General features: G+C 40.4%; 1 protein-coding gene across 5 annotated transcripts in view; it reads left to right on the forward strand.

Annotated features, from left to right (window-relative positions):
- The window catches only part of TENM1 (teneurin transmembrane protein 1), a 910925-nt gene that overhangs the window by 823652 nt on the left and 59867 nt on the right, over positions 1–27406 (forward strand). For all 5 annotated transcript variants that reach the window (XM_068956568.1, XM_068956571.1, XM_068956570.1 and 2 more), the window contains 7 exons: positions 6061–6180; positions 7983–8244; positions 11308–11575; positions 16530–16673; positions 21691–21940; positions 22873–22893; positions 27150–27382. In XM_068956568.1, the coding sequence (XP_068812669.1) occupies positions 6061–6180; positions 7983–8244; positions 11308–11575; positions 16530–16673; positions 21691–21940; positions 22873–22893; positions 27150–27382 (1298 nt within the window). The remainder of the gene's footprint in view (positions 1–6060; positions 6181–7982; positions 8245–11307; positions 11576–16529; positions 16674–21690; positions 21941–22872; positions 22894–27149; positions 27383–27406) is intronic.

Consider the following 27406-nt stretch of genomic DNA (forward strand, 5'->3'; position numbering starts at 1 on the left):
GTGTATATCACTAATGGAAGAGTGCTGCTGCGCCTCATACGGCATCTTTGGCGAGCTGTACATGTAGCCTAGCATGCTGCAGTCTAACACAGAAGTCACCAATGAAAGACGTTCCCCATGCCTCGTGGGAAGGTGTTTTCAGAGAGAAGATGAGCACTCAAGTCACCTGTACAGTGCTCTGTGACATGGCAAATGTTAGCAGCCAGATTGCACATAATCCCATCAGTGTGTTTTTATAGATATAAGTACCTGATCTTTTAAAGCTGTCGTTGATGGGATTTCACTTAGATTTAAAAGACTTTTCTGAGTATTTCATTTTTTTACCCTGATATCTGGCATGCCTTTGGAGAATGAAAAATAATGAAGGTCTGTTGATGATCTGTCCTTAGAAACTGCTGTAACTGCCGGGGTGGGGAGGGCTCTAGCAAACAGAAATACATGGCCAGCAGCCCACCCTAGCCATGGTTTGATACTTCAGACTTCATAATAAGGAATAGGACTTGCAGTTGGATTCCTGCATTGTTCACACCCCAGATATCATTTCCTCCCACTGTAAAGAAATTACTAGTTAGTTTACTGAGATCATTGGGATTCAGATGATGCTGTCTGTATGTGTAGAATCAGGGCAGTGCCTTGAGAGATGGAGGCTGTGTTGTGTCTCCTAGGCTTTGTCAACAGTAATCTGCGATGTCCGAGGCACCCTAAGGACTTTGTTGGTCCACACTTTCCTTGATCTTCAAGTCTTCAAGGCCGTTGAAAAATTGTTCGTCCATAAGTCAAATATTATTAAAAAGTGTCAGAATTTTCCTTAAGGATCACAGATAAGCAGTGTCTCAGAAGGAAGCAATGGCTTAGCTGTGCTGCCTCTGTTCAGAAATCTTCCCTGACGTTGTCAGTCAGGCTGTCATCTAGTGTCTGTTCTGCTCCTGGGAATTAAGATTAATGAAAAGAAGGTAGCAAGACAACTCTAACTACTGTAAATACCTCAGACTTGTGTGAACCTGCCTCTCTGGTACTCTGACCAAAGAGCGTTTCAGTTTTTATCTCCTTCTGGCTAGTGCTGAAGAGTTTATATCCATGCAGATGTTGTTAACTGTTTTGGTTGCCTGCCACTTATTTTATTGCATAGGTGGTTCATCAGGAAACGTTGGAAGGACTGGACAAAACAGCTCAATTCATTTATTTCAGAGCATTGGTATCCATTCCCACTTGTTCTCAAATGTAGACTTTTGCAAAACCCTTGTTTTTTAACTTCGGTATTTTTTAATTTTGCAGTAGGTCTCTGAGACCATTTGGAGGGCTAATGAAGAAATATTTTTGACACTATCTGATGTTTTCAGTCTTCTGATTCAAATAGCATTGTGCAGTGTTTTACCGTGGCATTTCAGTGGGACTCCATTACGGGTGATGTTTGCATCAATCTGCTTCTAGATAAAGCCAAAGTGATGTCGAGTAGATGTGGGAATGCTATCAAAAAGAAGGTGAAGATTATCTCTGTCCTTCAGACTGTGAAAGTGTTTGATCTCTGACACATGCTGGCATTTTTAGCATCCTCTGAGATACCACAATTATTTGTTCGAACAACTGCTGGGACATCTTTCTTTTTGTGTTTACATCTTGACTTCACCTTAGATCTTGCATCTATTTCAGCTTTCAAATATTTGGCCTCTACAACACAGTCAAGGCCAGGGAGTGAGCCATGGCCAAATACTGCACCCAAATTAATGTTAAGGAGCTGAACGTTTTAGAAGTATATTTTTTTCTCATATGTCATTTGTACTGGCTGTGTACAAAATCCCAACTTTAACTATGTCATGCTTAAAGGCGGATTAGACAGACTGTGAGTAAAAGGAAGTGTACTTGCTTACATCAGGCTATTTTGACCCATTGCATGTAGTAGAGTGCAGCAGATTAAAATGTTTTAGCAACTTCTGTTCTCAGTAAGGCTTTTAGCTTGTTTCTTTGCCAAATATTTTTAATGCACGCTACTGGCAAGCTATTTGACTCGCTGCAAATTGCCTGCAAAAGAGGGTCCAGTGCATGGTACTGAATTAATTACCCTTCAAAGGCTGCTTACAGCAACTTTGTCAGCAGGAAGAAATGAATGTACCTTACTAGCCTTTAGCTTAATTTCTCTGATTGAAGATTTTAATCAGAAATGTAATACAGTAAATGACATGTGGTAATGTGACACTTGCAAATTCACAAGTTTCCTTGACAGGGTTCCATGTCTGAGCCTAATGCCTCAGCCTGCGGTGCTCAGAGAGTATTGGAAACTTATCACAAAAACCAAAAGTGAAAGACTAATAAATAAGTAGTAGTAGTAGAGCAAGGCAGAATGGTGGTAGAATAATAAAATGCTTTAGAAGTAGCAAAATAATGCATCTAGAATTTTCAACTCCTATTTATATTTTAAATTAGAGTTGTCAAACAAACTGCCTGATGGCAGAGATCTGAGATCCTCAAAACTGAGATCCTCTGCTGCATGTGGAATGATCCTTGAGGCATTTACAGAGAAGTCCTACTTCTTTAATGCCCCCTGCAACCCAAGGGAATCTCTGCTTTCTCTCCAAAAGCGACTGCTCCCTCTGGAGTTGCAGATTTGCTACACCCTGCCAGGGGACCAGAAACATTTTTAATGCATTTGCAAAGACTGAGGCAGCTTATCAGGGACACATCCCTCCCCAGATACAAGACAGAAAATAGAAGCCAGGCTTTCCAGCTCCTCCAAATTAGGAAAGACATTTTTGCACTTACACAACTTGGGCATTGTAGTTTGAAAGCCTTCGTCCGAGATTGTACAATCTTTGCAAATAAAGTGACTGTGTTACTATCCACATGAGAAATAAAAGCAGGCCAGTCACAAGTGTGTAGAATAAACCGTAGAGGCTGAGAATGGAAGAGGGAAATACAGCACATTGAGGAGGCCTGATGGGCTTTAGAAGTTGCTCTGTTAAAATTAAGAAAAGCAATGAACAGTAGCAAAGTCTAAGGCCAACTCTGCCAGAAAGAGAGTGAACGCTGAAGCCAAAAAGGCATGAAATGGTAGTTGCGCCGCAAGTGTCGTCGCTGCAGGAAACGTGTTCTGAAAGCTCCGACAAGGGGAGGAACAAAGTGGGGTCTCCTGCAACAGCAAAGGTGCTGGGAACCTGCAAGCAAGCCAGGCACCGTCTGGAGCACTGTCATCCCCTTCGGGAGACGGCAAGGCGTTAGGGAGGAGAGGGAACCTGCTGCAGAGCTGCGTGGGGTGTTTGTTTCTTCCCAGAGCTCCTGCAGAGTAGTGCTGGTCAGAAAGTAACTGAAAAATATTTTAACGCCTGTGGTAAATGCAAAAATTAAAACCAGTTAGGCTCAAATACTGTTAATCGAAGATTTAGTAGGTGCTGGTGATTCAAGAAGAGGCCAAAGAGGAAGAGACTCTTCCACTTGGAGTAGGATAATAAAAAGACAGAAAATAATGAGGAGGAATGTAGCAACACATAGACGGCCTTAGAACATATAAAATCTAAAAGATTGCAAGGACAGTTCAATACAGATAAATGTAGAATAAAGAGGTTTGTGAGTCTTGATCACATAGTGTAAATATGTGTGGCTCGTAAAACACGAGGAATAAAAAAGGAGTAAGAAAGTTGAAAGATAAGCCTGTGAATATTATTTATGAATAATGAGAAGCAAAGTAGAGGAAAGAAAGGCAATGTGTGAAATAATGAAGACTTTGAGTTGTTTTCACACAAATCTGTGTGCTTGATAAAATACGAGGGAGGAGTGGAGTCAGAAGACAAGTCTTTGCAGAATGAGAAACAGTGAATGAACGAACAGAGGAATCCTAGAATAATGTACAGAATAATGATGACTCTTAAGGGGCTCTCTCCCTCAAACCACTGTGCCACCATGGTAAAGGTATGGAATGCACAAATAAAGGGATTAGAAAGGGAAAGGCAGGTCTGTAGATGTCAGAAAATGTGAGAAAACGATAGAAACTTGTAGTTTCTGGTCTAACAAATCAAAAAGTGATTGAACCTGGCGTAGTCTGTTGAGACATACGAGAGCTTGATTGCCTTCCGTGGAGCAGCTGGTTTTGCCCACAAATAGGGCCACAACCAACTTAGCTAATGTAGAAAACTAAAAGGTGGTAAATTAGAGCTCTGTTCTGCGTACTGAAAGTAATACAGCTTACTTTTCATATTCGTCTGGCATTTTTCAACAACTTTGCTATCGTTCTGCGTGCCAATAGCATGGAATTCGTATTAGCCAGTGTGGTGAAAGGCATACTCCCAATGGGTTAGTTTTTACCAGTCGCATTTTCTCAGGGTGCAGCCAGCTGGGTTTAATGATATCATAGGTATAAATTAATGCCGTGTTGAGTGGCTTTTGGAGAATGGAATCTTAGGAAACTAGTCAGAATTTTCGGAAATGTGTAGTCCAGCTTGCACATACGATTTCATTGCATCAAAATCAATTAACCTCTCAGGGGATCTTTTTTAGATTTACATAGTCTTTCGCATAACTTTCATTTAAAGAGCTATTGAGTTTTTCCTTTAGTATTCAAATGCACTGTGCAAAGGTAGGATGCATCTGTTGAGTAAAGTACAGACTTGTAACTTGAGAGAGAAACATAGCAGTGTCTTAATTTATATTTATTGTTTATATTGAGTAATTAATACTGGAAGCATTTATAGGTATTCTGGTGTTCTGACCCTGCATTGTCTTTGTCTACATGTAAACTATTATAAAAAGACTTCTGGATACACTGTTCACTCTGCTATTTGAAACCACATTTCCAGGAAATACGTGCAATTGTATCATTAGATACCCAAGACGTGGCTCCTTTGAGCCAGTGGAAGTATAGTAGTGTAGACCTGAGGGTGTGGGGCAAAATATGAAAGATGTTTCAGTGGAATTTAGCTGCGTAAGCCCTTAGAAAATCCCATGAGGTCTTAATCTGCACTGTGAGAGTATTTCGCATCTTATTCCTCATCTTTGATGTGACTAGTTTCCTTTATGTTTCAGGTTATGAGTCTTCAAAGACATAAAAGGATAAAGCTAAGAAAAAGAGTAATTTGTTCACCATGTCCATGGCCAGGGTGGAAGTACTGGTTTTAAAGGGCAGCAGTAGAGATTCAAATTAGACAGTAGGAAAAACTTGCCATGAGTAAAGCACTCATACAGGAGCATTGCAGTAGGTTACATGGTGAGCTTATAGAGTTAGACAAGCATCTGTCTGGAATAATGTGGGTGTAGTTGATCTTACTTGAGGCAAAGATATGGACAAGATAAAGTCTTGTATTTCCTTTCAGCTCTCATTTTCTATGATTCGTGATTCTGTTAGCCTCCGATTAGACCCACTTAGTTATGAGTTCGCTTTCAAGTCCAGTGAGTTTGATGTGTTCTTCTGTTCTGCCATATTCTAACCTCTTTACATTTACTGAGAAGGGAGGATTTTTATGCTGGTAAATGGATGCAAGCCTAACACATCCTAGAGGGAATGCAAAAAGGCATAACGTGTGATGAGGGAGTGAAAAAATGTATGTTACACCTGGTTAGGCTCTCTCTGGATGTGCCCACATAACTCTCTGAAGTTCATTGAAGACCATGTGTCTCCCTGCTGCCTTATCACATTGGTTCCACTTTTCTCTAACAGACAGTGATACCCCATTCTTAGCACCAAAGAATTGAGTTTGGTTCTCCCCTTTCACAAATTGTCACCACTAGAGCTGCAGCAAGCTAAATCATACTGTCATGAAACCTTTGCAACACTATTCAATGGCAGAAGAAATAGTATACTGAAATACAGCTGGAAATGGGAAAGTATTCATGATACACCAAGAATTCATAGCGGAGTCATTCATAGCAGAGTCTATATATTTTCTCATGAGATAATGTTTTTTCAAGTCAATCTTTTGGGCTTCTTTGAATTTTCATTCAAAATCAACAGTCATGATGATTTCACAGTAGTTTTGCCTGTGTTCGGGACAGAAGTACAGCAGAGTTTCTGAAATAACGCTATTCTCACCGTTCCTATATATCTAACACTGTTAGCTTTGCCTGTTTTCATTACAGACGTGCCTGTGTCATTCGAGGCCAGGTGGTTGCAGTAGATGGGACACCTTTGGTTGGAGTGAACGTCAGTTTTCTACACCACAATGAGTACGGATACACCATCAGTCGACAAGATGGAAGGTGAGACTTTTATGTATGGCCTCTCACTGAGTTAGATTTTTAAAGCTGAGGCCATCTACTGCCTTCTGTTCCTGTGCAAAATTCTCAGAGACATCCCTGTTCGTAATGTGGACTGAGGATAGCATCTGGTCCTCTGTTCTGGGAGCACGTCTCATTAGAGCTCTCTGTGGTAAAGAGACCAAAGAAGAACAAAAAAACAATAGCAACAAGAAAATTACACTGACATTCAAACACCTGGAGTCAAAGTGTGACAGTACTGCTGTCATAGCACTTCCAGTGAGTCTGTATTCTGAGATGGTGTGGCTTGGCATATTACTAACCTCCATGACACTGGAATATTTTCAGTAGTCAGGTTTTCCATTGAATTCCCTGTCTTCCCTCTTTTTTTCTTTATTTAAGCGTGAATCTTCAAGTAGTTTATTGAGGATTCAGTAAAGTAAACTCCTTGAGCTCCTAAAACCTGAGCCACACAAGTAAAAATAAAGATAGATTCTTACCAGAGGCAGATGGTAAACTGCTGTTCTGCAGCCAAACCTGAGCAATCCTGGCTTCCCCCTTTCTCCAGCCTTGTAGGGCTGAGTTCATTTCCAGAAAAGAGACCATTTCTCATATGTTGTCCGTTGTACTCCAGGGCTGGCCATCTATTTTGCGAAAGAGTCGTGATTTGCCCCTGAACTTTGGTCGCATACTAAAAGAGCTGCTAAGGGCTCTTAAAGACTTCATCTTCCTTGACTGTGTCGTGAATGACAAGCAATTAGAAGGTTTCTTCTAACAGGGAAAGAAATAGTTTGTTGCTGTTTCCACAATCTGGGGGGGGGCATTGTCAGTTTATAAAAGTAAAGAACATGCATATTTATTTTCTCTTATTTTCTCAACTTTAAAATCACACTAGTGAAAATTAGTAATTATCTTTTCCTATTTACACTAGCCTGGATAATGTTGTTGCATAAAAATATGCTACCTGTATTTTGCTGTGAATGTAATCGGTGTCATTTGGGCAATGTGATGAGAGATGCATAATTAAGTCTGACTTCTTATCACAGTTTGTTATCATCAAGAGCCTCCATAACAGATGCATTCAATAATACAGAGGGTGAAGTGTCAATTTACATATTACCTTATGGTACCTGACTATATGTCAGAAACTCAGAGAACTGAGACCGTGTATAGCTTGCCTTCTGTGTCCCACTGCTTTGCAGCCTGCGTATGCCAAGGGTTCCTCACAATAGCTCCCAGAGGAGCACCTGCCATACGTACAAGAGCTGGTTCGGTTCTCAGTGCAGTTAATCCACTTCTTTCCCAAAATCTTTGTATCCTAAACAGAGCGGCCTCCTGCTCAGTGTACTCAACCTTTTCCTCCTGCTACTTTCAGAAAAAAGAAAAAGGACATGTTAATAAAGAAAAGGCCTGTCAGCCTTAAAAGTGCTTTATTCTGCATGCTGTGCCTGCATAGATTATGAGTAGCATCCCTTTTGTGGGTTGGGAATTTCTTTTCACATGGACCAAAGTAATTGGATCCCCACCCTTGTTTTAGATTACTTGTTACTGGTGATTCTAGATGATAAACGGGGAGAGTGGACAGATAACAGTGAAGTACCATACCTGGCTAATGATACATATAATGGGAAAGCAGAGGAAGATCAACCTTCTGCCTGAATGTCAAAGCGGCATTGGAAAAATATACTAGAATGATTTCAGATAGCAAATTAAAGGTTGTAATGAACAATATAAAGAGGTTTTTTGTGATGCAGTATGACGATGAAAACAAAATGAAACAAAGCATTTTGTTTTGTCTTTTTCAGTTTTGACCTTGTGGCTGTTGGAGGCATCTCTGTCACTCTAGTTTTTGACAGATCTCCTTTCATATCTGAAAAAAGGACACTTTGGTTACCTTGGAATAGATTTATCATTGTAGACAAAGTTGTAATGCAAAGAACAGAGTCAGAAATACCATCTTGTGACATCAGTAGTTTTATTAGCCCAAATCCCATCGTACTCCCTTCACCCTTGACAGCATTTGGAGGGTCCTGTCCAGAAAGAGGAACCGTTATTCCAGAGCTACAGGTAATAAAAATACTTTCAAATTAACAGATTGTTCAATTGCAGAAAAATTTCTAGGCAATTCTAAATGGAACTGACATAATTGTTTGGTGATATTGATAATTTGACGCTGAATGTTGAGCAGATCTAACCTTTATCATTAAATTTGCATGCACAGTTACTCATATCAGTGTAAAATTCATAAAATTTTATCAGACTTTTCTGTCCAAATCGTATATATTCCTAATGCGCATGCATAAATACTAAAGCACATAGATGATATTAAACTTGCATGGTTTTTAAAAACCTGGATTTCACTGAAATCGGTGATTGAACTTTCCATTTAAAAGTTACAGTTTCAGGCTTTCAGACTAATTTGGAGCGATGGTCTATGGTAGGTATTCACTGGACATATGACACTGCCTTAATGTCTTCCCTTGTTCCTAGAAAGTTCTGAAAGTACTACTGTGAAAGGGACGCTACCAAATAATGACCATTTAACTGCTGTGATGTTATACACTTGTCAGAATGACATCAGTGCAGGCCTTTTTAGTACTGCTGAGCAAAGCGCTTTCCTCTTTTTTTTTTTTTTAAAGGTGTTTATTTCTTCCCACCAAGTAGAAGGAGAAGGTGGGGAGTGCTACTATGATTTATTATTGAAAGCCTGATTTATTTATAACGATGCCCGAAACCATTCCTAGGTTACAGACAAACAGTACAGCTTCAGCATACATCAGTGTGAGACATTACCCAGCATGCTGTGAAGATTCCCAGGGATTTGTCCTCCCTTCATATCTTCTAGTTCTTTATGATGGCATCTTCAGCTCTATGTTACTCCTAGGGTTTTTTTGTGTTTTTTTTTTTACTTTCTTTCCAAGGTAGAACAATATTAACATGCTATTTCCAATTAGTTATATTTAAATGTCTTTTTTCTCGAGTGTTCCTTCAATATGTGTTTAGACTCACTTTCTAATTAACCGTGTGCTTAACTCTTCTGTTCTTTGGGAGTTAAAAGAGGTGGTGTGAGTTGCACATCCAGCAAAATGCAACTGCATAGATTTTAGATCGTGTTAACCCCCGTGAAGTTTCATATGTTGTTTGAGCAAATAAAGTTTAAGCAAAAACCCTGCAGTAAGACCTCTTTTGGGTTCTCTTTCAATTTCACTGAGGAAGCATGGAAGATATTTTGGTGGCTGCCTGTAAATATGAATATTTCCATCCTTTTTTCCTTTAAAAGGGTTGCTGCTGACAAAGGGCCCTTATCCTATATGTAGGAGCCCTCTGATTGAACTCAGCCGTATTTAAACATCTGTGTAACTATGAACACGTTATCTTGTTTCAGTAAGCTGATGGCCACAGCGTTGCTTCGTAGAACATAATAGGTGAAACTAATGAACATAGATTAAGAATAACTGATGCACACTAGTAAGAAAAAACTAGGTCACATTATTCCACATGAAGTATTCCTAGGTCTGTTTTAAGCAGTGAGGTACCTAAAGATGCAGTCTGCTCGTAAGAGAAACTGCTCCCAGTCTCTTTGCTGGCAATGAAGGGTCCTTAGAGTGTGGATTTTTATTGTACAGAACTGGGAGATGAATAAAAAGTAGCCCAGAATAGTAAAAGAGAGATGTATCAAAATGTATTAGCACATGTATATTTCTTCCTGTTTTTCTATTAAAAAATAAGAAGCGATGTCAGATGTATGACAGAGGGGGCAGCTGGGATGTCAGCGGGAAAGAGGGGACCGCTGCAAATCAGGAACAGTAAAGGGAGCAGGAATTCCCTGGCAACACTGCATTTCATATGTTGAAACGACAAGTGCTGGCAGGCCTCCAGCAGTACTGCAGCAATCCTATGACAGTGATACTGTAGCAATATGTAAATAAAAGGGATTTGAAATAATTTATTGTTAAAGAAACAACAAAAAAAGAAAAACTGGGGAATATAAACGAAACGCAGTTAATATTTTTCCAGGCTGTGCTAATTTAACATTGTGACAAATTGGCTTGTTATTACTGCAGCGTACTAAAATCATTAACCTTCCTGGGGGTTAACGTAACCGGAGCGCAGACCAGTTTCCAGTGGCTCGTGAGTGCCTGATGGACTCGTCCAAGAAGTTGCTCCCAGAAGAGCGCTTTCTCTCAAGCGATCACAAGAGCTAGATCCCTCTCAGTAGCTCCAAGGCCCCCGTCGTTCAAAAGGTCAAGGCCAAGTTTCCTCTCTCTCCCACACGAGCTTGCAGCCTCCGCAGGCTCTCTCATTGCTGAGGGCATATCTTCACTGCGGCCAGGAACTGATACTGCGCCACAGCGGGCATATCCAAGCCAGCTTTAATCCAACTGATGCAGACAGCAGCATTGACAACAGTGCAACGGGATTTGAACTCTGCAGCACGCCCTGGAGACTTTATTTGTTAGCTAGATGAGCCTGACACCCAAGCGGTTTCTCTTCAGAGCTTCGTGTGCCCAGTTAGCTTGTTGCGCCATGCTTTCTTATGCTGTGCCTTCTTGTGTCGTGCCCCTTCGTACCGCAGCCTAGCTTCACTGCAAGCAGTTCTGTGCGGCGGCTGGTTTATCAGCAACATTTGTTTGCTTTCTTAGCTCTCCCATAGTCACGGCAGGTTTATTTTACCTCCAAAGCGGGACAGTGTCTTCAAATCATTGTGTAATATATCATAGGCGTGCATCTTTTTAAAAAAGTTCGTTTAATTATATTCGGATTAAAACACTCAATAAGTAAACCAAATAATAAAGCCAGACTGCAGCTGTTATGCTCACACATATGAATATGATGAGAGAGATTATATTTGCCCCTCTGGGGATAAATAGTGAAGAATTAGAGGAAGGGGATCTTTAGGAAAGATCTAACAAGATGAGAAAGCAGTTTTTGGTGTTGGAGATTTTGCATTTTGCCAGGCTACTGCAGTGCTAAAATACACTCAGAGAAGAGCAGTGTTTTAAGTGATACTGTGTTCAGATCGTGACTGTGAAATGTAAAGTAAGCATCTGTTATTATTGGAAATAATCATAATTTTGCACTTTTCTTGGCCATAGATATAATCATGTGATTGATTGTTTTTTATCCAAGGTGGTCCAGGAGGAAATCCCAATTCCTTCCAGCTTTGTGAAGCTTAGTTATCTCAGCAGTCGAACACCAGGGTATAAAACTTTGCTGCGCATTATTCTGACACACACGACCATCCCTTCTGGAATGACGAAAGTACATCTGATAGTTGCTGTTGAAGGACGTCTGCTCCAGAAATGGTTTCCTGCTGCAACCAATTTGGTCTACACATTTGCCTGGAATAAGACAGATATATATGGGCAAAAGGTTTCTGGTCTGGCAGAGGCTATGGGTATGTAGAACCACCTTGATGTAAGCAGAAGCACTAGCACACATGAAGCCAGGAAAATACACTTAAAATTTTGCTGCTGCACTTGCATAGATTTCAATCAAACGCTTCTTTAACTAATTAAAATGACTTGTATAATTTTCTAGAAAAATTTATTTTCTTGTTCCTCCAACATCTTCATTCTAACTTAATCAATTTGAAAATCCCCTTTCCCTCTGAGAATAGTTAAATACTAATGGCAGTATATTCCACTCTCTATTCTTGAATGTAACTTTGAATATGACCTTTGGTGCGTCATTGTCTCTGTCGTTTTTTGGCTGTGACATTTAAAATGTCATTTCTACTTAGGATTTACAGAATTTACCTTTTGGGCATCCTCTCTTACTATGTTTTGTGTCCCCAACAGTTAAAACTTCTTAACTTGTTTACAGAGGTTTATGTGAAACTCATCATGTTACCTAGGCTTTCTTTACCAAGTGACACAAGCAGATATTCTGAGAATTGCTACTGAAACGCTATTTGTGAAGATACGTTTTATTTAGCCCGGCTATTTTTTTCATGAGTATTATTATTTGATTTTTTAAGGATTTGTTTCGCTTTTTAAGTCGGGGGAATTATAGCAAGAAGCATTTGCAGGATCAGACTATAAAACAAGGATAAGCAAGGGCTACGTGGAGCCGTTCTTCCTCGCAAGGAGTGCTGTCTCGTTCCATATAGCACAACGCTATTCTGAGGGGCAGCCAGAAACTCTGTGCAGGACCTGTTGTGTTGTCCATACAGACCACGTGTCGGCAAATTGGCCCACAAACAGCAAAAAGGTGCCTTCCAGGCTTTGCACGATCCTGCAAGTCCCCGTACATCTAGTACTTCACTATGTTGTCATGTGCATCCAGACAAGTAGTTTGTGAGGCAGCTGTGGGGAGAGGAGACGGGCAAGAGAGGAAGTGTATCACCTCCTCAGTCGCTTCGATTTGTAGGTGTTGGTGTCAACAAAGGGTAATGTTATAGTCAAAAATACGGAGTGTGATTTACATCGTGCCATGCACACAGGAATATATCAAAAGAAAAAGGAGATTATTCTAAGGCTGTAGTTCCACAATCAATTTAAACAGATAAAACTGCAGGCTGCTGCGAGAAGGGACATTCCCACGTCCCTCCTTTTCCCCTGAGCCACCACTCACGTTCATTTGATCATGAAATGAGCCAGATCAGGAACAAATTCAACTGAAAACTGAAGCAACCAGAAAATAAGTGATAAATTTTTGGCTTCATTAGTTTCCTGATCTGCTATGAATGCTAGTGCACCCAGTTTATCGCATCAGCCCTTTCTGGCTCCTCCGTTTCATGAAACCTCATTGTGAAGGTGCAAAATCTGTCCCTAACCAACTGCAGGTATCGATTCCTACAAGTGTTTTGCAGTGCAGGAAGGTATTCAACCAGTCGTCGGTTCTACTTACACGTATTTGCGCAAGTGCAGACTTGGAAACACATTCGGATGTGCCCTTTGGTGCATCTACGTGTGCCATCTGTACGGGTTCATTCCTTGCATGTTAGCACTCGCGTTTCTGAGATAGAACAGGGAAGTATACCTGCTCCTTCTGGATCATTTAAGAGCTTTTTGATGACCATGAAGTCCAGTCCATATCTGGATTATAGCCAAATTAAATCAAGTACATACATAACTTGTTCTAAAATGGTACATCCGTTACAAAAACACAGATTAAAAGTAGATGAGAGTCGTATGTTTAAATATGAATAAAACTTATACAATAGTACTGGAGAACAACTTTTGATTATGCTTCTTGCAAAATAGAATCAAAAATCTTTATATTTAAGTGTATTGTTAGCATAGTTTACATTCCGATAGAGATTTATTTAATTTGATAGAGTGTAGTATTCAGGGACCTTTCTCTGCATCTACTATATTTTGTCAAAAATTTTTCCTCTGCCCATATATTACCAATATTGAATACTGCATTCTGTTCAGATTTCATTTTAATAGTGTTAAATAGCGGCAGGTTGAGGTCCTGGCAACTCAGGGGTATAACCATCTGGCTTTAGTTGTATGAATACTATGAACGTCTTTATTCTTCTTCAGGGTTATTGACAACAATGATCACATAACCAATTACAGAAGAGGAGACTTTCTGAGCATGATTTCACACATAAGAGGCTCTATTCAAATTCGTTGGAGAAATGTTTGCTCGTGTGTGTTTATTCCACAAGTCCCTAGCAGAGAGGCCATTTTCTCTTCTCAGAGTAACAGCAGAGATGATAAAGCAGCGTTTTTTTGTTCTGAATAAAAACATCATGAGGAGGTTGCCGCATAAAACCTTTGCGGTGAAGTTTATGCACTCTTGGGAGTTAACATAGCTCAAGGGCAGATTTTGGTGGAAATCTCAGTAACTGCCCCTGGGTACCTCCATTCGTGTCAGTTTTATTCCTGCGAGCTCTTGCTTCCCACGCAGCAGGACGCAGCGGCATGCAAGGGCTAATCTGTCTGCATTAGGTATGAGCCAACCCTCGAACACTATACTCTTAGGTCTTCCCAGTTTGTTAGTTTACTTGTTATTTCAGCTTACTTCATTACAGTCATTGTTCAAAGAAGTTGCTGATAAGTGCATATACTTCAGGAGAGGATGAGGTAGAGGTTATTGTCCTGTTTAATCCTGTCTTTTATTTCTTACGTGTATTTTGCAACAGTATCAGGAGAAAGAGCAGCAGCCCTTGATTTATGGTGTGCTAGCTCTATAAACAGTTTGATCTTAATTCTTCTAAATAATTGTATGAAAAGAGTAGATTTTTGGTACACAATAAATCATCTTTTGAAATTCATTTGGAGGCTGCAGCTGTACTTGCTGGTTATTACTTTCCAAAAACATAGTTACTGCTGCTCTGCTCTTTCATCCTTTCATGCAGTGAAATCTCAACCACTTCAGGAATGGGCTGCTGTCTGTGAGTGAGTTTGCCCAGAAAAGTAACACCCCACAGTGAGGTTAAGCTGATGGAGATCATGTCATTTCACTTATGAAATTGCAGCCTCTTGCAAAATCCAGCAGAAACAAAATACTTTTTTTCAAGTGGCAGTGCAGTCACTTGGTTGCCTTTGTCATTGTTAGGCGTCACCCTGATTACTGTGTGCGCAAAACAGTTGTGAGTGAGGACATTTTCATGGGTGGCATGTCAGTACCCCTGCTGAAGAGGGTCAGGAGATCCTGCTTTGAAACGGCACAGATACTCCTTTGGGCACAGAGCAATTCTTTGGTGTACAGAATAGACTTAATTCCTAAATATGTGCATGTCTACATAGAAATAAATCTGTAAACGCAGGCAAAGTGAGCGTATGTCCAAGTGTCGCTTACTGACGAGAAGGGACAGAAAGGCAGCTGCGCGCAGTAACAGTGAGAGCAGGAACAGTGAACTTGTAGCAAAGGGGATGGCAGTCTCTGGAGAGCATTTGGCAGCTCAAACATCAGATAGGGGCAGGGAATAGCAGAAGCTTTAAGGTGTTAGCTACAGCCCTAGGAAACATGGCAGTCACCCAGCCTGGGTGACTTCCCCCAGCGCCGAGCGGGGCGGCGTGGGGACACGCCGACCAGGCGCTTGCGTAGAAACGCTGCTGGGCTCGGTCACAAGAGTTCCTTTAGCTAAATTAGTTTGGACGGAGTAGCTGTTGGGTGCTCAGAAGAACGACTAAAACCTGTGACGTTTTAAGCATACCGCATGTACAGTACCTACGGAGATGTGTTTTTTTAGGAGCCAGAGTTCAGCTGCAAAACCAGGTTCTTTCTGCTAAAACGATAAAGAAGCTCTTCTGAGTGAAGCTGCTGTAGGAAAGAGCTTTCAGCATGCCATAAAATATTTATCTTACAAACACAAATGGTCCCTGCTATAGCTGGCCAAAATATTTTGATTGCATCCAGTAATGGAATTTTGATGGAATTAAAACTGTTTATGGTTCAGGTAAAACGTTAATAAAACTGCTAGCTGGACAAAGTGAGAGGAGACTGCTGAAAATGTCAGAAGACTCCATTTCTTACAATATTTTTATATTTCACCTTAATATATTTTTAAAGATACTTTTATTTTTTAAAGGCTGAAATAGTTCAGTATTTCCTAGATCAAATTTCTGGGGCTTGGTTTCAAAATAACATTCTTCATTTAGGAATGAATTCTACCAAAATGTTAAAAGGTTAACTAGAGGAGGAAAGTAACTAAGTACAAAAAAAAAACCATACTGATTGGAATGAATCATTTTGGAGTTACCAAAAATTAAATTTTGGAGGATTTTTTGTTTCATTGGAGTACTATAGTAGTACTATAGGGAGGTATTTTCAGTCAGCTTGAGACAGTTATCCCCCAAAGAACTGCACTGGTAGGAGAAATCAAGATTTACAGCAGGTACATTGGCCAGCTGTAGGGGAGAGGCATGTGACATGCAAGCTTGTTGACAGTTTTTTTATTTAATTCTAGAAATTTTCAATTGGAAATCCATTTCTTCCCAACTGCAGTTCCTACAATTACAACAAGACCTTGAGGCTAAAGATCACTAAGTTTCAAAAAATATCCAGTCTATGTGAATTTAGAAGCAATATTCTCAGGCTTAGCAGACAAACAAAAACAGTTCCAGTTCCAACAGAGAATTTTTCTATTTAAGCTATTATTCAGTAGAAATGCAATAAACAAGTCAGAAGTCATTGGTGCAGTTTTATATTCATAAGACAATCCATAATTGATACTACAGGAAATACTCCGCTTTGAAACTGTAGTAACTGTAGCTTTCACAAGATACTAATCTCTTTAACTCCTTATAATGCCCTTCCCTAGTAGCAATCAGGCAGAATATAATTAATGGCATCATTACCTGGCAGGTGAATATTGAAACCTAGAATGAAAAATTACCCTGTAGTTCACAGAGAAAAACTAGACTGATATATCTTCAATTATTTGTTTGCAGTGTCTGTGGGATATGAATATGAAACGTGTCCTGATTTTATTCTATGGGAGAAAAGAGCAGTGATCCTTCAAGGCTTTGAGATGGATGCTTCAAACCTGGGAGGCTGGTCTATAAACAAACACCATGTGCTGAATCCGCAAAGTGGTAAGTGCTTCCTTCACTAACTGGCCATGTGGAAGAGGAGTACAAATTTTAAAGGAATTAGTTGTTTGGATTCTCAGTATTACGCGTTACAATGTTTAATCCTTTTTGTTTGAATGTGCTCCCTCGTTTATTGAGAGCTGACCGGTAAATGCCATCTGAAAGGATATCCGTGATGTTTCTAGCTCCCAGGTATTCAGCATTGATATCGCTAGCTCTTGTGACCTCTAGCACATGTTGTCATCTGGATGGGCAAAGGGCACGCTAGTTTAGGATTAGAGGCTTTCGTCCCCACTCTGTTGGTATCGCAGTGTATAGCGTGTCATATTCTCAGTGAAGTGTCTACACCTCTAATACAACCTCTAGCTCACACCAGTTAGTAGTGTTGTCAGCAGTCACAGAAGGTCACAGAAAGGCACAAAATATGCATGAAAACAGAAGAGCGGCGCGCGAGGCAGCCCGGCCGTCCCCGCGAGCAGCCCGGCAGGCAGGGCCCGGGCAGCTGCCCCCGCTGCGGAGGAGCGTAGTACGTCGCTCTTCAAGAGCAGCGAACCAGCACCGTTGAAAGGATTAAAAAAATGTGTAAATCTTTTTGATGTCGTAACATTAGCCCTGCGTACACGTTCTTCAGGCTTGGAGACTGTAATCTGTTTTCTCATTGCTTTTATTTTGTTTTTGGGTTTTTCATCCCTTAATGCCTGAAATCAGGAATTACTCTTAGTGGGATTAAATTATTAAAACAATACTTGTAGATAAGTTACGGTAACTAGAAAAATATAATTTTACAGATTAACAGATACCCCGCTTCCCTGGAGAAGAGAAACTGTAGATTGCAGCACACACAAATCAGGATAGTACTGAGTTCAGTGAAGTTCTCTCGATTTGCTGCTGCTGAGAGTCTGTCCACTAAAATCTCTTTCCATCTGCGAACTTCTGTGATGGAGGTTCATGCACAGATGTATAGCTGTCAGGTTTTTGCAAGTTCTGTTGTTGAATGCACAACTACAGTATAAATATTCCGAATACAAAAGGTCATATTTAGTTTGTAAATTATCTGAATTTCTGTTTTGATTTAAAATAGTTTGACATTTTAAACAGCGGTTCTTTCATACCCTGTCTTACTGGTTTGTATAGATTGTCTCTTTTAAATGCCAGCTATTGACATTTAACACAAAGAGAAGTCTGACCTCAGCCAGCTCAGCCCCCAACTGTGAGCCCCCATAGTCTCCTCCTTAGTGCCAATTTGCCACTTGCGTAGTTTAATTTCCAGACTAAATAGCTGGCAGTAACTCCAATTTATATGACTATCCACTAACCGCAGTGGTTACTACTATAATTCACCCCATAGGCAGTGATGTGTTTTGAGATTTTATAAAATATGCAATTATAATCTGAGCAGGGCTAAATCACTGCTTTTCTGAATGCGGGCTGTGTGATGACAAACTGCTTCGTGGCTATTTTCAGCTGTGTGGCCCACACTTGGAGGAAATGCCGGCGAGCGGGGCACGTCTGCTCCCCGAAACTGTCAGGGCTGCGCCTGCTGCCCCTGCCCTGCTCTTGGATGTGCCTCTCATTATTACAGGTTTTGACCGTGCACATCTGGCTTCTGTATAGGAACAGAAAAATAATGACCACGTCAAGTACGCACCTAACGAAGCAGCCTGTAGTCTGGTATTAAGCAATGAACCAAATAATCAGCTCTGTTAGTCAAAAGGATGATAGTGACTAGAACCTTTCTGGTCTCATCAAGAAACTAGGGAACTGCTCTTCAATTTCAGATATGCAAAAACGTACTTTTAAATAAGGACAAAATGGTGTTTCAGGCTTAGAATTGTGCATTTCAGACTTATCTCCATGCTGCTGTGAGTGGAGTGAAAAGCATGAGTGGCCTTCTCAAGTATGAATATATTGAAATTTTCATTTTTAATTAAAGCATTCCCTCTGTACATATGAAGAGCTGCGTAATTTAGAAGCATGAAATCTATATCCATTTTGAAATACTGTCATTGAAGTAACTACAGAAATAGCATTAGAATATTATACAAATGTATTTCTAAAAACTCTCTACTGCAAATTACAGTTTTCAGACTAAAACTAAAACTACTTTGTTTGGTGAGTTCACTGTTCATGAAGAGCTTATATTTAACTTCTGTCTCTAAACCTCCTTTTCCAGCAGATCTGCTGCTGTGTGTGCTCTCCTGTTCTCAGGCAAGGTGTATATGCTTCCCTCCCTCCCCATAAAGGCTTTTCATTTTAGAGATATTAGGAAGTATATTCAATCACACAATAGAAAAGTTGAGAAAATAAATAGATGCAGTTATACAGAACTGCATTTCATAGCACAGTCTGAGCTCTGGAGGTACATATATTGATATGTAGAAACTGTACAAAGTAAAACCCGTATTCTGTTTTTGGATTAAGTATCTAAAAAACTGAAACAAACAAAAAACCAACGAAATAAAAAGCCTTTATGATGCCAGTAGCCTGGATGAGAAAGAATTGTATATTTTTCCCACGCGGTTATCATTGGAAGCCCAAGCTTTTTAAGTGAATACATTTTTGCATCAATAAGAATGTAATATTAACAAAGAAAATGGATCCCATTCCGTTCTCAGCTATACTAAACTGTTCTTTATCCACTTTTTTCCTCCGCTCCAGAGACTTGGTCACGTTCAGCTCATGACATGATTCTAATTTATTGTTTCCCAGCCCAAAGGTTTCGGTCAGTTTAGAAGATCTTCAGGGCGTTTCACATAATCAAGTAGAGAACACGCACCAGCAAGACTTGTTCCTGTGTAGAGTCTTTCTAAAGGCCCAGAAGGCTCATGAATACAAACAAATATGCTATTAATTATTTTCAGAGTATTCTTTGAATTAGATTTTTCTTCTGATTGTCAAATGCAGTGATTTCATTTTTATTTGGGGGAAGGAGGAGTAATTTCACGGGGACTTTATGCTTTATAGTAAGTCTAGCCCCAATCCAACACAGCGCTGACTAAAATTAAAGCAGCAGCTTGCGAGCCTGGAGTTAAGCGCAGGCTTATCTTTATTGAGAGCAAAACATCTTCTCCAGAGCCCTCATTATTTACTGGCATTTCTGTGAGGCAGTTGAAAGATTACCTTAACATTGTTAATTTCAGCCAAAAGGCAGCGTCTTCATTTAGTAGTATTTTTATCTGGTAGGTAAGGGAGGAAGTTGCCGTTAATCACGCTGGCATATTTCCAAGATGCTTTCTTTATGCCAGCGTTCAACTCCAAAGAAATGTATGTATTCTGTCCTTTGCTCTTCAGGAATAAATGAAAAAAAAATACAGATTTGCCTTTGAAATAATAATGGCAACACCCACCGACTTCCAAGGAGAGTGTTAGTTTCAGGCTTACCTAAAGGCCACAAAACCAAAGTTGGTGGAGACAGTACCTATATACATCTGTTGTACTCTAAGAAAGGCATGAAGCGTCTCCGTGTGTCCTTTCTGCAGCATCTAGCCTATGCTCGTTTCCCAGTTGGTAGGAAAGTTTCCTCAAACCTTTACCTTGAATGCATGCATACAGCTCTCTGGGGCCCATACTGGTCTTGCGCTTGGGCTGAGGATGATTTTACTAAAGGCGCTAGTGTTACTTTGTTACCAAAATAAGCTTTCTCAGCTGGGAATCCCCCTGCCCACAGGGGCCTGCTGAGCGCGTTTCACATAGAAAGCGCGCTCGGACTTGCCTGCGGGGTAAAGTGATGGAGCTGTAACAAAAGCAGTGAAATTCCTAAAACTAATACCTGCAGAAAATGTGCTGCTAATGCCAGGAACAAAATGACGAGCTGTGGCATCAGGCAGTGGAAGTATGATGAAGCAGGTGAAATGTGCCCTAACCGCGGCGACAAAAGAAGCTTTCAGCCTGAGCATTTTTTGCAAAAGCTGAGCATTGTATAAAGGGGTTTTCTTCTCCCGTTTTCATTGTTTAAGCTGTACCTAGGCAAGCTAATTTCAGTCCATGGAAGAAGGTACAGTGTGTCATATAAAGACAAGCCATCCACTGGGCCAGTGCAATCAGAAAGCACATTCACAGTGCAATCAGAAAGCACATTCCCTTGTGTTTATTGCTTTAATCATGCCATTTTTTTGATGAAGTGCTGGGCTTTCTAATGGAAATAAGAGATTTTGGAAGTGTGGTCTGAAAGAATACCTATCTTCCATTCAAAAATAGCTAAAGTATTGTAATAACATGTCATTTTGAAGGTAATTGTTACCTGTATTGCCGCATTGTTATTTAAAAAAACCTTGAAAAAAATGTTTGGATTGGCCCTGGTATTACCAGCCTAGTAATTGGAAAGGTTTTCAATAATGTATCCTGCAGAACAGTGCTGAAATATTCACACACGGAAACGTTGTTTTACGCTGTATGGCAGGACTTAGTGTATCCTTATTCGTAAGAAATCACTCATGCCTCAGAATTACTCCTCTACTTTTAACTTGGCTGTGCTGCGGTCGGCACCCTTTTTATATACCGTGAAGGACTTGCATTTAAATCTGAATATTGATTTTGTACTGCCACTCAGTGCTCTTTTCAGAAAAATGCGTAGTAGTCTTGCTATTAATCTCCTTTAATTAAATATTCAAACTGCCTAAGAAATTCCTCTGCTACCTAATAAAAATTTATGAATAAAATGAATATTAAAGTAGCAATCCCCAAGAAATCAGATAGTGCTGCAATTAACAGTCAATTTGTTAGAGCATTAACCAACCTTGAGTTCTGCTCATGGTATTGGCCTTTAAAATAGCCGCTAACCGCTAATTGACAAAATGGTGATGGTGAAACTTGGGACCGCATGAAATGGGGAGAGATTAGTGGAACTCAGTGGCGCAGTCTTTAAAAGAAAGATCTGACTGTTCATTGCTGTTTTGGTAATACGCTTTCCTGTAGGAACACAACATCCAAAGCTAAACTGCAGAATAGCTTAACTGCTACATTCACGCTTTTACTGCCTCCTCTGTTATTTTTGTTTGTTTGCTTGCTTGCTTTCTCGTAGGGATCGTGCACAAAGGCAATGGGGAGAACATGTTCATTTCCCAGCAGCCGCCAGTCATCTCGACCGTGATGGGTAACGGGCACCAGCGAAGTGTCTCCTGCTCCAACTGCAACGGGCTCGCGCTCAACAGCAAACTCTTTGCCCCTGTCGCTCTTGCTTCAGGTCCCGATGGCAGTGTGTATATCGGGGACTTCAATTTTGTCAGACGAGTCTTCCCTTCAGGGAATTCTATTGGCGTTTTAGAGCTAAGGTAATAAAAATAAAATAAAATAAAAGCTTGCCCTGACTGGCGGGCATTATCCTGGCTGCCAAAGCTACAGTGAGCCTTATTTTTCTTTAATGTGACTTAGAGAAGCAGCCACATTTAGTTGCCTGGTGAGGATGCGTCTCACTGACTGTCAAACAAACTTTTTTTAAGTTTTTAAGTCTGAAAACTTAAGCTTACTTTAAAGTCATCAGTTAAGAAGGGCGTTACCACCCACCTTAAATGGCCTGTAGAACAGGTTTTGCATGATGAATTTCTGCAAAGTGCAAAATTAATAGAGCTGATCTGTCCTCCTGTGGCTTTTTCTATACATTTATTTTTTCAGAAATGAGTTAAAACCTTCCATGAAGTACATTTTTTAAGAAAAAAAGCATAAGTCAAGAGTGAGTATATACACATCATGCCAGATCACAGTACTGTGGCTGAAGGTGGACTTACCCTGTTTAAACTTCATATAATTGAATTGTTCCTCGTGTGTAACAGAAGAGTGTGGTTGGGGTTAAGCAGATAGGAAGAACCCAGACGCTGCAGAAAGCCCTGTAATTATGGCTCTGGCTTGGGATGCCCTCTCGGGGTTGCAGGGGAAGGCATGAGCGATTCTGGACACTGATAACACCAAACTTGTGTTACTTCAAAACCTGTGAATCTCTAACTAATTAACGTTGCTGGCAATGAAATCGCACGCTGTCTGTTCAGGATGAACTTGAAAGTGCACAGGTGCTGGAAAGGAAACTGAATTTAGAGGGGAAGAAGTGATACTGGGTGATACGGAAAGGTGGAATAAGCGATGTTTTGCTATTGCTCTATAGCTCTGTAAGCAGTTGACAAAGAGCGCAGTTGTGTTCACTGATACTGACTACTGTTTTTTCTTTCTTTTTTTTTTTTTTTTTAAACCCTGAACTGATCTGACTTACTAGGAATAGAGACACAAGACACAGGTAAGTAAAAGACAGTAGGAGTAACCGCGTGGATTTAAGGAAATAGTCTTACAAAAGCCCTTTTAGAAGTCTGGATATAGAGGAAACACTGTGAATTTAGTGAATGTTAATCAAATTCACCTTTATTTATCATAAAGAAGGTTTGATGTGTTCCCTTTGAAGGAATGAAGTCTTTCTCTAAAAATCAGTTTGCTGATCACCAGACTGAGCTCGAGAGGTTTAAACCTGAAGGCCGGGACGCTCTTCATAGCTGTCACACTCATTTCACAGGGTGTTAGTGTGATCACAGCTATAGCCGCCCAAGGAAACTGGAGTTTTAGCAACTCAGAAACAAACAAATTAAAAAAAAAAATGACGGCCACCCACAAGAGGCCTGGGCTTTGGCAGTTCCCAGGCAGGGGGAGATGTGCCGCCCGCCCCCGTTGCAGGCGGCGCGGGGGGAACAGAGCCGGGCACACAGCTGAGGCCAGCGGCCGCGGCTCGGTTCTCGCTCCCGCCTTCTGACAGCAAGAGCAAGTTGCTTCTCCCCTTTTAATTTAACATTTTGATATTGCAGTGTTAGGATTTCTTCGAAACAAAGGATATTGGACGTTAGGCTGCAGTGGATGGTGAGGGAGTTAAAACAGTGCAGAAATGACGTTGCAGGCTATGAGGAGATAGCAAGGCAGCAAGGCCTAGGCATCCTTTCCAACAGTCGTCTTTTAGCGTTTCGCTATGTAAGTGAGATCAATAAAGCAGCACTAGTTCAACCTAAGCTGATGACTGCATGGCATAGTAGGAAACTGCGTGCGAACTGAGGCCCGAAACTGTTCTGAGGCCTGAGACAACCGGTCAGAATTATTTGGCTTAGCCGCAACAGAGCTGTGGAATACCACAGGGTATTTGCCGGCTCGTTGATAAAAGATGTCACATTTCGTATATTTTGCAATGAAAGCCTAGTTTAAAAAAAAGAATAATTCCTAGTTTAAAAGTCTAAGGCTCCATATTTTAGTTGAAGGATCACTTCCATTTGCCTGTATGTTAAACTGATCAGTATCCTTGTAAATTGATGAAAAGACACACATTGAATGTGTTCCTCTGCAATGTATTCAGAGTGCTAATCAGGTTTTTAATTTAGAGGTTTCTTTTGTAAAGTACAATTTTTTTAAAATACCCGTTCATTGGAACAAGTTTCTGATTTTTTTAGATGAGCTTAAACCTTTATTAAATCAAGTTGTGAGATTTTTTTTCATACTCAAGTACCCCAGATCTATTAATTACGATAATTAACTCTATCCCAAACTATCTGTATCCTGTTCAAGTTATGTCAAGTGATCTCTGGCAAATTGGAGGATGTCACTTGAGGTTGACGAAGTCATTGAGGTTATGGAGAAGTACTCATCAGTCCCACCGTGTATGGTATACTCTGTTAAGCTGGTGAAGGCCCCCAGCCGCACTGAGAGACGGCGTGGATGAATACCGGTTTATGCGTGTCTTAGAGATTTCCAGGAAGCTCAAATAAGCACGTGGGAGCAGCAACTGAATGTTGTTGGAGGCAAGAGAATTTAGGCTGTTGACAGTCCAAGTAGGAAAAGGCTTCCGAACTGAAGGCCTCAACACAGCCTTTAGTCTCCAAAAGAAAGGGGGGAAAGTGTTCTTTTTCCAGGAAAAAGAAAATGCTATATAAAAAAGGGATAGTGTTTGGAGACCAAGAAAGACACAGAAGGCCACTGATCTTATGTTTGGCTTTTTAAATTAAGTCATCCAGTTTCATTTTCTAGACTTTCCTGTTATTGAGATTTTAATAAGAAATAACAAAGCTGGTCGATAACTGATGAGATGGAAACTAGGCTTTGAAGTTAGAGAAAAAAACTGAAGTAAGGGAAAGTAATAACTGGTTCTGGAAGGAATCATTGTAAATAGCAGTCTACCTGATACAATTTTGAACAGGCTAATTTAAATAGGCCCAGATTTGGATTTGATTGCGGACTTTCCCAAAGATTAGGAGTGTTTGATTTTGTTCCATTTTTACTGATACTTTTTAAAATCTTAGTATTCAAGGCTTTAAGCAAAGATGACCTCAAGAGTTTTCTGAAAGCCGTTGTATTAAACATAATGGCAAGGATGACAGAAGACGTGTCTATGAGGAGGGTGTGTAAAGATCCCTGCTTCTCTGCAGTTTCTGCTTGATGGAGAGTGCATTTATTTAACACCTAGAATTCTCCTTGCAACTTTTCCCATAACAGTATTTTATTGAAAAATCTTCTTATGGTTAGCCAGTCTCCTCTGAGCTTGCTGCAGAGAGCACAAATGATTCTTAAAGTTTTTAACAAACAAAACTTTGTAATAATGATGATACGTAGTTCAGGATTAATTGCATTTAGCTCATCCGCTTACTCGTTTTCATCCTACCAAGGTCCTCTCTCATACTTTCTATTTCCTTGCCCTGGGTTTCCCATCTGTTCCCTCACTGTGGGAATATCTCATCCCTTGTATTTTACACTTCTGTCTTTTATAAAAGTTTGTGATGAAGGTCAGCATTAAGCTAGTTTAGCCTGCGGCCCAGTGCTCAGAGGTGGTGAGTAGTTTCTGTCCCTTTTTGGATGGAGAATGAGAATGGAGAGAAACTGGCCCTAGCTCTATCACATTTATCATGGCACAGCTTTGACACAGTCTCTCACAAATAGAAATATGAGATTTCAGCTGATCATCTGTTGGAGGTTTCTTAGCAATATATAGAGTACTGAGTTGATTGCTAAACCAAAAGAGATATTGATAAAAATTTTAAAATTGGTTTGTAACATTGCTCAATAAGGTGGCGCTGCCTAGTGGATGATTAATGAAGCTTGGTATCTCCCTCATCCTAGCAAAAGCTTCAAAGGTCTTTGTCATTTCAGACATTTCATGTCTGTTCTGGATTCTTGCCCAGTTCACCACTTACACTTTACTGAGATTCCTTTCCTAATTTGTTGTGGCATGAAAACCTGGGCATGCAGAAAGAGCTGTACACAGAGCATTGTCAAACCCACCGTCTAAACAAAACTGAGAGAAATAAATCTCTTCCTAGCTTTGCTAAAACACATGTCAGTTAGTTGTAAAAATGTTAATAAAATTTCTTCTTAGCAAAATGTGATTTTCACAGCCTTTTTAGTCTGCCTAGCATAGTACTTCAAAGCACATTTGTGTGGGAAAATTCCACAGAAAGGTACAGGAAATACGGGAAGGTCAGTGTCTAGCACAGCTCTCTGCCACAGACCTGAAACACCGCAGTGGCAGCAATCCTCGCCGGGAGCCTAGGCCCTCTGACAAGCAGCAGCTAACAGCATGGTGGTGCCTGTGCTCATCTCTCACCATTTCAGTAAGAGCCTACGTAATCTAAAGGACCTAAGCCTGTCTGCATTTTTGTTGTATTTTATAATCAGAACCACTGTGATCTCACAAGGTTCAGGACAATTGTGTGGTGTGCCGTGCTCTTAGACAATTTCCTGAACCTAAATTAACTTTGCGCTCAGAAAGAAACCAAAAGTCTTACTGGTTAATAAGATGCAGCCCAGTTCCCTGATTAGCATTTATGGTCCTCACCATTTAATTAACAAATGTAAATATTTTTAAATAACATTTTATAATCTCAGTAAGGCACTTCGGTGCATGAATTATGGTGCATTAATTCATGCTTAGTTGCACTGACAGTGCTTGGCCTTCTGCCTTGCTCCTGACAACACAGTAGGCTTGAATTAAGGCACCGTGTTTCACACCTTCATATTTCCTAAGGTTTAAAAACAGATAAAAATAGCCAGGAATAGGTATCTGTCCCTATGCAGAAGAGTCTGTGATTCACCCTGCTTTAAGTAAGTCATAGATTTGTTTCTCAGTGTCACAAGTACTAGGGCTTAACAGGTATAGAAAAATGCCCTTGTTCTGGAAAACAGTAGTTATAGCTATACTGAAATCACTCCAGTTAGCTTTATACTAGTTGGCTTGGTCCTGATGGCAGACTACCACCGACAATAGCACTCTTTGCATAAGCTAGCTCCCTAAATTAGTGTAGCTGGCAATTTGGTCGGGTTTTGTAGCTAGTCCTGATTCCTTCCTTCTCATGGATGGTACTTGGATGAGCTAATTTAAAGCCGATTTCACTTACACCTCTGTCTCTCTCCAAATAGCTGAACAGACTTGTCTTTCAGATCAGTAAGAGAATACAAGCATTGTTCTACCATGAACGCAGATTAGAAGGAAAAACAACAATTTAACTTTGATGCTGTTTTCTTCTGTTTTAGTACAAGTCCTGCACATAAGTATTACTTGGCTGTTGACCCAGTGTCAGAATCCCTTTACTTGTCTGATACGAACACCAGAAAAGTCTACAAAGCAAAATCTCTCATTGAAACAAAGGATCTGGCCAAGAATGTGGATGTGGTGGCCGGCACGGGTGATCAGTGCCTGCCGTTTGACCAGAGTCACTGCGGCGATGGTGGAAAGGCATCCGAGGCCTCGCTCAACAGTCCAAGAGGTAGGAGGAGAACGTGCCCGCAGT

Source organism: Struthio camelus, chromosome 11 (genome assembly GCF_040807025.1).
Source record: "Struthio camelus isolate bStrCam1 chromosome 11, bStrCam1.hap1, whole genome shotgun sequence".
Classification (NCBI taxonomy): domain Eukaryota; kingdom Metazoa; phylum Chordata; class Aves; order Struthioniformes; family Struthionidae; genus Struthio; species Struthio camelus.